The sequence below is a fragment of the Cydia fagiglandana genome, chromosome 25 (assembly GCF_963556715.1).
Source record: "Cydia fagiglandana chromosome 25, ilCydFagi1.1, whole genome shotgun sequence".
Lineage (NCBI taxonomy): Eukaryota > Metazoa > Arthropoda > Insecta > Lepidoptera > Tortricidae > Cydia > Cydia fagiglandana.
The window spans coordinates 2,380,510-2,393,123 of NC_085956.1; the positions used below are offsets into that span (position 1 = coordinate 2,380,510).

At 41.3% G+C, this 12,614-nt stretch overlaps 2 protein-coding genes across 2 annotated transcripts in view; one reads left to right on the forward strand and one right to left on the reverse strand.

Moving 5' to 3' along the window:
- LOC134677080 (protein seele) overlaps positions 1-12,614 on the forward strand; it is a 222,735-nt gene that overhangs the window by 127,822 nt on the left and 82,299 nt on the right. The window lies entirely within an intron of this gene.
- The window catches only part of LOC134676793 (uncharacterized), a 122,290-nt gene that overhangs the window by 4,605 nt on the left and 105,071 nt on the right, over positions 1-12,614 (reverse strand). The window contains exons 24-32 of the mRNA XM_063535174.1: positions 11,305-11,386; positions 10,025-10,121; positions 9,761-9,874; positions 9,497-9,610; positions 9,233-9,346; positions 8,496-8,606; positions 7,043-7,195; positions 2,325-2,422; positions 537-631 (exon numbers count right to left, since the gene is read on the reverse strand). Of these exons, the coding sequence (XP_063391244.1) occupies positions 537-631; positions 2,325-2,422; positions 7,043-7,195; positions 8,496-8,606; positions 9,233-9,346; positions 9,497-9,610; positions 9,761-9,874; positions 10,025-10,121; positions 11,305-11,386 (978 nt within the window). The remainder of the gene's footprint in view (positions 1-536; positions 632-2,324; positions 2,423-7,042; positions 7,196-8,495; positions 8,607-9,232; positions 9,347-9,496; positions 9,611-9,760; positions 9,875-10,024; positions 10,122-11,304; positions 11,387-12,614) is intronic.

A 12,614-nucleotide genomic window follows, 5' to 3' on the forward strand; every position in this document is an offset into this window, starting at 1 on the left:
TTCGAAAAGTGTATACATGTTTATGATACTGACTATGTGGATGGTGTTTAGCAAAAATGTGTCATCCCACATTCATTTTGCAATAAAATGTCAACTTTAAGCGTAAAGTTTTTAAGTTGACATCTTATTGAAAAATGAATGTCGGTTGACACATTATTGTTTAACAGCATCCATGTATTAACAGTATAAGGCCCAGTTGCACCAACCACATTTAACAGACTGATAAACGTCAAACAGCAGTGAAGTATGAAAATTCCCATACAAAAGTATTTAGCGAACGCTTTAACGGTGTCAGACGGTTTGGTGCAACCGACCCTAAGTGCCACTTGCACCGTCCCACTAACCTGGATTTAAGCGGATAAACCGTTAACCCAGTGTCAAATTGTACTGGCAACCATGATAACTCCAGTTTTGACCGGTTAACCCCGGGTTAGTGAATGGTGCAAGTGGCCCTAAGTGTCTTGGCATCCTGCAGCTGTAAACTTATACCTAGTGTTTGTTTGAAAGAATAAAGTGAAAATATGTAATATATTTACTGGTGTGCGCGTGCGCCTGCATGTTCCGTATGGAGTTGACGATGGCGCGCGCCGCCGACGACAGCTGCGTCTCGTCGTTCGTCGACACGCTACGCCTGAAACGTACGACACCAATTTAACACGGTATTCTAACCCCCTAAGCGGCACTTGCACCATTCCACTAACCCGGGGTTAACCGGTTAACGTAACCGGTACCGTTAACCCAGTGTCAAATTGTACTGCTAACCATGGTAGCTCCAGGTTTAACCGGTTAACCCCGGGTTAGTGGGATGTTACAAGTGGCGCTAAGGCCCACTTGGCCCAACCCACTAACCCGGGGTTAAACCGTTAACCTAATGTCAAATTGTACTGGTAACCATGGTAGCTCCAGGTTTAACCGGTTAACCCCGGGTTAGTGGGATGGTACAAGTGGGCCTAAGAGTCCTAAGGCCCATCCTGTAACGTCTTTACCATAAGGGCACACGGCTCAGGGCCCCCATCCTCAGGGGGCCCCGAGATCAGACAGTAACAGTATATTTGACTACCCATAATAAATAGAAGATCATAGTAGAAAAATGTTAGTTTCATTCGCTTTCTTTACTTTCCAAAAGGGTCCCAACTTCTTATGTGCCAATGGGCCTCAGCGTAGTTTAAGACGGCCCTGGGCCCATCACACAAAAAAAAACCGGGCAAGTGCGAGTCGGACTCGCGCACGAAGGGTTCCGTACCATAATGCAAAAAAAAAACAAAAAAAAAGCAAAAAAAAAAAAACGGTTACCCATCCAAGTACTGACCACTCCCGACGTTGCTTAACTTTGGTCAAAAATGACGTTTGTTGTATGGGAGCCCCATTTAAATCTTTATTTTATTCTGTTTTTAGTATTTGTTGTTATAGCGGCAACAGAAATACATCATCTGTGAAAATTTCAACTGACAGACGGACGGACGGACGGACAGCGAAGTCTTAGTAATAGGGTCCCGTTTTACTCTTTGGGTACGGAACCCTAAAAAGCCAGTTGAAAATAGTTTTATAGAAAAAAAACAGTGATAGGTTTTTTTAGATCACAATACGTTTGCCAAAAAATTATCTCGAGGCTTTTTTCTAGTGACTTCATCGATTCCAATTCAGATTTTTTGATTATCGCTCGATAGAGAAAAATATAGAACATATAAAACAAAAGCTAAAAATAATAAAAATGCTTCTAAAAATGCGCAATTTATTTTTTTAGGGGTCTGACCGATTATTTTGTTTTTTGTTAAAACTTACAGAAATCTAAATTCCAAAACATGATATGCGCGGTCCCGAGCACGCACAAAACATCCATTTCGCTCACGCTTACGCCCAGTGAGAGTGAGAGTGAGAGTGAGAGAAGAACATGAACCCAGCCTGCCAAGTCGCCAGCCTGTCGGTATTCTACAGGTTGCACTTCGGGGAGTGTGCCCAAGAGCTACACGAGCTCATTCCACCGTCCCCATTCTACCATCGGACTTTTAGACGCACGGCCGGTTTCCATCCTTACATGGTAGATATTCCGCCAATTCACACGAAGCGCTTTGCTTCTACTTTCCTTATGCGCACTGCCAAGGAATGGAATTCCCTGCCGGCGTCTATATTTCCGTGTTCTTATAACCCGGCAACCTTCAAATCAAGAGTGAACAGGCACCTTCTGGGCGAGCTCGCTCCATCGTAGGCCACGTCTACGCCTCGGCTAGTCTGTGGCCATGAGTAAGCCCATTCATAATAAAAAAATAAAATAAAAAAAATGAACCTACGGAGCCTTAAAGGACAATGTTGTATTGTAAGCTCACCCTAATCTGCCGTTGTAGTTGGGCGGCGCGTTGCCTAGCAACCCGTTGCCGCTTTTCTCCTTGTCCTGAGTGTTCAGGTGCGCCATTTGCTCCTTTATCTGTAACAAGTCAAGCACAGTGAGCTGCAGACACAGCTGACCCCCCTGTATACAGGGTGTAACATGAGGAAACCGAATAATTTTAACCACGCATTTCTGAGGCCAAATAAAGGAAAAAATGTAATATGAGTTTAGGTCAATTGCGCCAAAAAAAATTGTTTTATGTTTTGTTTTTTCAATTTTTTTAATGTATTTGTACATAAAAAATAAATGTTATTGGTAAACTTGTCACTTAAAATTGATTTTATAAATTTTTTTTTCGTAAAACCTACTTTTTCAAAGTGTTACTTGTCACGTTTTGACATCTATCAATAAGGATATTTAGACTACGTCCCATAGCAGGAACATCACCGTCAAAAAGACTTTTTACACTATGTATCAATAGAAACTCGTTTTTTTTTAATTAACATTATCTCTGAAACTAGGCGAATTTCAAAAAAGTATATAGGACATTTTTGTCTCTAAATATGGGCTTCCCTTTATCTTGCATAATATCGATTGTCCGAAATACACTTCGCATAGCAGGTTTCGCAGAAACATTTTTAACCGAATGATACTTTTGCATAATTGTATAATTAGCATAACTGTCATGTCGCATAACATTCATTTGGCAGAATTTTGAATAGCAGAATACTACTATCGTCGATTTTACATACGCAGAATTGTATGTAGCATAAATTACATTCCACCGAATTTCTTATGGCATATTGCTCATATTGTAGACTTGAATTTCGGAGAATGTTATGCAGCAGAATAAAAGTTCTGGCGAAATTGTTACCGCATAATACTCATGTCGCTGACTGAACCTACACAAAAGGAATTGCTGCCAGAACTACGGGTTAAGTTAGGTTAGAACTGCGACCCCTACATAAAAGGAATTGCTGCCAGAACTATAGGTTAGGTTAGGTTACAATTGCGACCCCTACACAAAAGAAATTGTTGCCAGAACTGTAGGTTAGGTTAGGTTAGAACTGCGACCCCTACTGAAAAGAGGGTGCGTAACGGTCCATATAACAACTTTTGATATATTTTTAGTCGATATAACGATTGAGGGACATAATGCACTTTTGCTATAACAATACATGGTATATTCTTAAAGAGTCTAACTATCGTCAAGTATAATGAACTTGTAATATAACAACTTCTAATCTAACATTAACAGCGTATATAATTAAGTTCGATATAACGCTCAGTTGGCATAATGTAGTACTGGTATAATTTGTAATATTTACTACTATTATAACAACCTATGTATTCGAACTTAAGGCAGGTCTCAGTTAGGTACGACGACGAGCGAAGCGAGGAGGAGTGTTAGGTAGAACTGCGACCCTACAGCGCGCGAGCCGAGCGAGCGAAGCGAGCGTGCCGCGGTAGCGGCCGGCGAAGCGCCAGAACCGAATTTTTTATTATAACCTCAACTTATTATTATACATTTGAAAACATTATACCATAAATACTTATAACAAATATTCATTATATACAGTAAACGTTATATCAAGAAATATTGACACATAAATAAAATTATTAGAGTTAAGTGTCTTGTGAGAAATAATTATTCCTGTAATTATTTATGTTGTGTTCATTAGTGGTTATCTCTGTGTTAAAAACTTCTACCGGTCGTTGTCTTGGCGGTCTATTTATAGGTCGTCTACTAGTTGCGGTTCTCATAGAGATGTCGCTATCTAAATGGTCGTTCGATCTTTGGGGTTGTGGCTTTGGCGGGTACATTTGCCGCCATTGTTCTGGAGTTGGTCTCGGTTGGTTGGCCCATTGCATTTAGTTATTATTATTTGTTTGCTGATTAGGATAAGATAATTGAACGAATTGGTTAGGTGGATGTTGAGTAACACGGTTTTGATTAAAATTATGTTTTATTGTAGGATGTTGATTAAAGGTTTTATTATTGTAGTTGAATTTTGAATTATATTTAAATGATTTTTCTTGTTTTCTTTGGAAGTATTCCGGATGTACTTCCAATTCGTGTTTTAATTGATTGTAAGCCTCATCAAAAGTGGTGTGTTGTGCTGAACGGATTAATCGATCGGTCGCAATATCCAAGTGTTTACATAATTGGTCGATGCAAACGTTCTCTAAAATGGATGTTGCTTGCGGAGAATCGGCTTTATTTTTAGCTGCGTACAAAAGTTCTTTTATTTTATCAGCAAATCCGAGTGCACTTTCGTTAGGAAACCGTTTAATGCGAGTGATTTCAGATAGTATTTGTTCGATACTTCTAGTGTCACCAAATTTAGATCTTAAGGAATTTACAATGTCTTCAACCGTGTTGTTCGGCATGTGAGCAATTGCTTTAATTGCTTCCCCGCGTAATTTGCTTTTTAATATAATTGGAAACAGGGCCCTTGCTTCAGCATCTGCTGCTCTAGCCAGCATTGTTACTTGATTTAAAAAGAAATCTAGAGTTTGCCTATCGCCTTCATATTTCGGCAAATATTTCTCAATCGTAGTATGGTTTAATGCCATTTTTAATTAATTAATTCGTATTCAAATTAAATTAATTAAATCGTTATTATTAATAAATTAATTAAATCGTATAAATAGATACTGGCTCTTGAATAAAAAGAAAAAAAAAATGGTGGAAATGCACACAAGTAATTAGGAAGTTCAAAGGATAATGTAGGAAAACTCACAGGGTTGCCGCCAGTGCGATGAATACTGTGGTCTTCATAAGGCAGTGGTTGAATCTCTTCAGGTTGAAACCTTCCAGCTCGCGCCGACGATGTGTAGCCGCTGCTTGCTGGGAGACTCGCCCGTCGCTGTCACCAGTTAAGTGTCTTGTGAGAATGGAGGTCTTCTTATAAAACACCGATGAGGAGGTATTTACTTTATTGGGTTTTACAATTATGAGGTTAATTAAATATAGTTGAGAAGCGCGAGGGTGTACCGGTACACCGAGCGATTCGGAGCTCACGTGTAGCCTGGTCGCTAGATGAGGACTCGATGCCAACTGGATGAGAACTGCCCGCCGCTGGTCGGGGTTGCTGTTTATATTCATCCCGAAACCGTGGGAAGATACGGGGATGCGTCGTCTGGAGTCACGTAGGCCACGAGAAGTTTCTGGAGCGTTTATGCTGTCGCTGCGGTGCCATTAAGATAATGAAGAGTCGATCCCGTGGGAGCGGCACTAATTGACAAACGCCATAAAATAGGTGATGCTTTACATGCGCCTGCACTTGTATCAGAGGGTGCGTTTGTTTATGCGGTTAGGTGCCCATTAGTTAGGCGCGTCTGCAACCCTTCTATCGACGCTGAAGATAATGTTTAATGTTTTGCCGTCGGTGTCTTGCTGGAGGTCGGGGCTGCGTGGGAAGCGTTCCTTAACTTTAGACATACCCACCATAACCACCACTATCAGCGCCTACTAATAGTATTTGTGCAATTTACGCTTTATACGAAAGTACTATAACATAAATCGAATTACAATCAAGAAATTCAAGAATTAGCAAAATATTATTCGATTTTATATCTGTATGCGATACCTATTTCGGCGAGAAACTAACTATCCATCAAAATATTATTCTCATCAACAGTATGCCAATGAATTATTCTGCCTAAGGAAATTGTGCGAAAAGACAGTATGCCAAGTACATATTATGCGACGCAATTTTCGGCAAAACAATTATTCGATTATAGTATTATTCTTCAAATTGAGATTATGCCATTGCATTATTCTGCTTTACAAAATTGTGCGAAACAACAGTATGCCATGAAACTTATGCAAAAAGTAATTCTGCGAAATGATGATTCTGCCAAGGGTTGCTATGCGAAAGTAAAATATGACAATAAATTTTATGCAACATATTAGTAATCCCTAAATATGATTAGGAATACGCTGTTAAAATTATTCGGTTTCTTCATGTTACACCGTGTAGAAACTTGTTCGCAAGGGGGTCAGTTATCTTTGCAACCATTCTAGTAATTACTAGAATTAAGTACCTGTTGTACTTGTAACAATTCGGGTAGTCATAACGTTTGGTGCAATAATTTACAAGCTAAAGTTAAAAATAATAGTCAAGTCTCACCAGTACCTGTTGTATCTTAAGCCTTGCCATCTGTACCTGTTGTATCTTGAGCCATGTATCACCCATACCTATAGTATCTTGAGCATTGTCTTACCCATACCTGTTGTGTCTTAAGCCTTGCCACCTGTACCTGTTGTATCTTGAGCCGTATCTCACCCATACCTGTAGTACCTTGAGCGTTGTCTTACCCATACCTGTTGTATCTTGAGCGTTGTCTCACCCTTACCTGTTGTATCTTAAGCCTTGCATCACCCGTACCTGTTCTATCATGAGCTTAGTCTCACCCGTACCTGTCACATCTCGAGCCTTATCTCACCCATACCTGTCGTATCTTGAGCCATGTCTCACCCATACCTGTTGTATCTTGCGCCATAACGTCTCACCCATACCTGTTGTATCTTGAGCCTTGCCTCACCCGTATCTGTCGTATCTTGAGCCTTGTATTACCCGTACCTGTCGTATCTCGAGCCGTATCTCACGAATACGTGTTGTATCTTAAGCCTGTCTCACCCATACTTGTTGTATCTTGAGCCTAGTCTCACCCGTACATGTCGCATATCGAGCCTTATCTCACCTGTACCTGTTGTATCTTGAGCGCGATCTCGCTGTCTCTGTCCCTCGGCTGGGGGGTTGTTCGCTGGGACGTGGGAAGAGTGTGTGCGCGTCGCGGTCTCCTGTCCTTGTCTAGCGTCGGGTAGATTGGTTGGACTATCGGGTACGGTTGTGGTAACATCTGAAAAGGTATGGGGAACTTGTCAGACATAAGTTTTTTGCCAATTTTGATACAAGCTTTTATCGCTGACCGTATTTTTCTTTCCACAGGCAACTAATACTCAACGAGACAATTCTAACAACCCCAAACACAATTAAACTGAAAATTGTAGTTCAAGACCAAAAAAAGTAAGACAATGTTGCCACTTATTACTAGCGCGTCTTGTATTCATGTTAAAATAAGTAAATAAAAGTATTTTTTTAATCGTATGAGCAAAATTACCAATAAATAAATTATCTTAGCGTGTTTATTTATAAAAAAGGAATTTACTTATTTTACAAACAATTTATTTCAATGGCTACATTCTTACTTTTTACAAGCTTTTATTTACTTTCACCTGACCGTTGTCTGTCTGTCTGTAATCAAATCTTGCAAGTTAAATTCACTCCACTCCACTTCCCGGTTTCCGATTGAGATGAAATTTTGCATGCATGTATAAATCGGATGATAATGCAATATTATGGTACCTACCATCGAGCTGCTCTGATGATGGAGACAGGTGGTGACCATAGGAACTCTGTGATGAAACAACGCAACCTAATTGTGTTAGGGGTTTTAGAATTGTCTCGATGAGTATTAGTTGTCTGTCGTAAGAAAAGTACAGTCAGCGATAGAAGCTTGTACCAAAAATGAAATTTTTGCCAAAAACTTTTTGGTCTTGAGTTACGATTTCAGTTTAGGATGCGTAGTTTTATCACAAAGTTCCAATGACCACCTGTCTTCGTTTATTTATGCACCTGTGGGGGATCTATATCTGAATCCCTAAAGTTTTTTCTCCTATCATTATATTCCCTAATATTGTTTGTCATACATAATGATCAGGTGTCCTAACACTAAAAACCCTAATTTTGTTTTCCCTAACCCAACTTAACCTATCCTAATGTTATTAAGCATATTTTCTTTTTTGCGAGTGTCGCAGTTCTAACCGTATGACCATTAGGACAAACCAGTAAGGGCAAGTGACTTTAGGACAAACGTTAGGGATTCAGAATTTTGACGACCGGTCTGGCCTAGTGGGTAGTGACCCTGCCTGCGAAGCCGATGGTCCTGGGTTCGAATCCCAGTAAGGGCATTTATTTGTATGATGAAATGATGATACAGATATTTGTTCCTGAGTCATGGGTGTTTTCTATGTATTTAAGTATTTGTATATTATATATATCGTTGTCTGAGTACCCACAACACAAGCCTTCTTGAGCTTACTGTGGGACTTAGTCGATCTGTGTAAGAATGTCCTATAAAAAAAAAGAATGACACCGACCTGTGGGTACATGTAGGGGTACTGGGGGTACACGGGGCACAGTTCGTGCATGAGTAGTTTCGGTGGCGCTCCGGGTATCATGGGACTGCCCCATTGCATTGCATCTGGGTACTGCAACAAAAAAAGTAAATGAACAACAATCGAATTTAAACTGTTGTGAGACGTACTAACGTTGAATAATTTTACGGTTTAGACTCACTTGTTTTAAGTCACTCGCGCGACATGTTTCGGAGAGCCTAGGTCTCCTTTCTCAAGCACTAACAGTGCGAGCAGGGAATACAGGGTGATTTCGGGGTCGTGGAGCAAGAGAGCCAGACATCATACAGAATCCAAAGATGAACCTAATGATGTTGTTAATTATTGTTTATCACCAATAATGATGATTCTTTTCCAGATGACAAGTAGGAAAAAACATTTTTGCATACAATTTGGTGACCCTACTCAATGTGACGTTTTGTCGCTTTCCATACAGCGTATGTCAAAAGTCATAGGGTGACCATAATTACTTAGTACAACATTCATTTTACTTGAAAAATAAGAATAATTAAAGTAATTATCTTTTAATCAAATACTACCATATGATAATGTGGATCATTTACAGAGTCAGAAAAAGTGGTTCTGGATCACGACCCAGAAATCACCCTGTATAGGCGTGTTCAGATATTTGTGAGCGCCTTGGCCGCTCCGATATATCTGATGGCGACTGTACATCTCTTATACTAGAGATTCAAACTTACAGGGTAGTGTTGCACGTTGTGTTGCAGCAACACGTTGCCCACGGGGTACGGTTGCTGCAACATTAGTTGCTCTAGCTGCCCGTAGCCCGCGCTGTAACTGTAACATCTCTTATACTAGAGATTCAAACTTACAGGGTAGTGTTGCACGTTGTGTTGCAGCAACACGTTGTCCACGGGGTACGGTTGCTGCAACATTAGTTGCTCTAGCTGCCCGTAGCCCGCGCTGTAACTGTAACATCTCTTATACTAGAGATTCACACTTACAGGGTAGTGTTGCACGTTGTGTTGCAGCAACACGTTGCCCACGGGGTACGGTTGCTGCAACATTGGTTGCTCTAGCTGCCCGTAGCCCGCGCTGTAACTGTAACATCTCTTATACTAGAGATTCAAACTTACAGGGTAGTGTTGCACGTTGTGTTGCAGCAACACGTTGCCCACGGGGTACGGTTGCTGCAACATTGGTTGCTCTAGCTGCCCGTAGCCCGCGCTGTAACTGTAACATCTTTTATACTAGAGATTCAAACTTACAGGGTAGTGTTGCACGTTGTGTTGCAGCAACACGTTGCCCACGGGGTACGGTTGCTGCAACATTGGTTGCTCTAGCTGCCCGTAGCCCGCGCTGTAACTGTTACATCTCTTATACTAGAGATTCAAACTTACAGGGTAGTGTTGCACGTTGTGTTGCAGCAACACGTTGCCCACGGGGTACGGTTGCTGCAACATTGGTTGCTCTAGCTGCCCGTAGCCCGCGCTGTAACTGTAACATCTTTTATACTAGAGATTCAAACTTACAGGGTAGTGTTGCACGTTGTGTTGCAGCAACACGTTGCCCACGGGGTACGGTTGCTGCAACATTGGTTGCTCTAGCTGCCCGTAGCCCGCGCTGTAACTGAAAAAGAAAATTATGATGTTTTCGACGCACGCTTATACAGGGTGTGTCTGTTCTTGGGGCTTTTAATCCAGGGCTCGATTCTACTCGCTAAACTGAGCTATTTTTAGATTGGCACCAACCCCGAAATCCTGAATTTTTTTATTCATACATTTTGGCTGATTCTATGTCGACGTTTTCTATGGAAAAGCCAAAAAATTTTCCCCGATTTTAGGATTGGTCCCATAGTAAAAGTAGCTCAGTTTAGCAAGTAAAATTAAGCCCTGGATTTAAAGCCCCATGGTCAGACACACCATGTATTGCTTTTTTTTCGCTTTTTCATGACAACATTAGCACAAGTTAATAGCTGCTTTCTATTTATTGTACAAATAAATATTTAGTTAGGTCAGGTCACAGAATAAATAATAGTACTAGGTACAGAAGGTCCACTCTCTAACAAAACGCGTCTATTACTAACGCGTCTATAATCGCTAGGTGGCGCAAGCGCGAGCGGGCGTCCGTTCCGTAGCGGTGCGCGGCAACAACTACCGCTAGACACCAACATTGGTGTGGGCCGCATGTACTTGTAGCGACGCGATGAAATCGTGGAGTGACCCACGCCTGGTTAGGTGTCTTAGCGCCACTTGCACCATTCCACTAACCCGGGATTAACCGGTTAAACCTGGAGCTGCCATGGTTACCAGTACAAATTGACACTGGGTCACAGAATAATTAATAGTACTGACGTACAGAAAGGAAACTTCCTACAAAAACGAAGTTTGACAGCGGTTCAGGGTCGAATCATGCTGTCCCTTTCTAATATATGGCACTGTCCCTTTCGGCTATTTAGGGTTGTCAAAAATCAAGTGATTATCTCCGTACACGACGGAAGAAGTTGATAACTCTCGGGAAAAAATGGAAGAAATTTGAACCTTATGCAGTTTTATTTTAAGTTCAAATTCCTTCAACAAAATTTCTCGAGATATCAACTTCTTCCCGCCGTGTACCGATCTTATCTGTGGTCGTGCACGCAAAAGGAAGTCAAGTGGTGCCAACCCTAATAATTGCTCGGAGCGATGCTGAGCCGAGCGGAGCCGAGTTCGGCCGAAGTCAGGAGTTTCGCACCCCTGACTGAGTTAACGGTTTAAGGGCGTAACCCCGGGTTAGTGGGATGGTCCAAGTGGGCCTTAGGTGTGTTACTCACGGCCGCTGGTGCTGGTGCTGATGCGGGTCGAGGCAGGCGCCTGCGCACGCGCCGCAAGGGTACGCATACTGGTACGACGGGTCTGCAACACCATCACACATATTTATTTATTTATTATTTTTAAAACGCAATCAATACCAGTCACTTATTAATTAATAGTGAAATTGTTACAAACTAATGGACACGATGGGCCAACGCCGGCCACTCCAAGGGACGGATTTATGCGTTAGAGGGAGCAAGTGATATTGCTATCTCATTCTACCGCATGGCTGCGTCCCTTGGAGTGGCCAGCGTTGGCCCATCGTGTAGAGGAGCCATAAGAAACAGGGATGTTGCGAATATTCGCATCCGCATCCGCGGAGCATCCGCATTATTTTCAACATCCGCATCTGCATCCGCATCCGCATAAAATCGATGCGGAGCATCCGCATGATGCGGATGTCGACCAAGTCGGTAACAGAAACGTATGAGCGGCGGCGCCGGCGGCGTAAGTGCTAGGTAATTTCGTCATTGTATATTATTATAACGAAATCGTCTAGATCCCGAAAAGTCAGCCAAGTTACTGTTTATTAAATAAAACGCACCTATATTCTTGCTCAAATGCTAAACGTTACGTTTTTTTTTAAATAAAAAAATCTAAAAATGTAATATTTGACGTTTATTAAGCACCAAATCTTGACATCCGCATCCCCATCCGCGGATGTCAAAAAATCTGCATCCGCAACATCCCTGCTAAGAAATAATATCAGCCCTACAGATTTAATATGGCTTTTTAAATTGACTTATTAAAACTGTTGCAACGAACGCCAGCTGGAACGCCATTTGATTTTGATCCTTATTCTTTCACTGATATGTGTTCATTTATTAAATATTGAAATTAAGAGCCAACAGCAATGATTCTTTCAACACAGATTAATATTGTCAATATCTGTGTCGGACCGTTTTGCTTTTTTGATATTTTTGTTTTTTAAGGCGCTAGAGCCCTTCAGAAATGGCCAAAATGGCCTAATTGACTATGCCGCAATGAGAGGCGTGACATTCAAAAATGATATCAATTAGCCAAAAAAGCAAAACGGTCCGACACAGATAATTTCATAATCATTTAGATTTCCAAATTTGGTTACGATTGGTTAAGTTTTGGAGGAGGAAACAGAGGAGTACGAAACCTCGATTTTTGAGATTTTTACGCAGGATTTTTCGCCTTGTCCTTATCGCACTACTTTTAGGTGCCGCTTCCGTTAGCGAGACGGGTATATTTACCTAAAATATTTAGCTCCTGTTTCGTCTTAACGCCATCTACTCGACTGTAG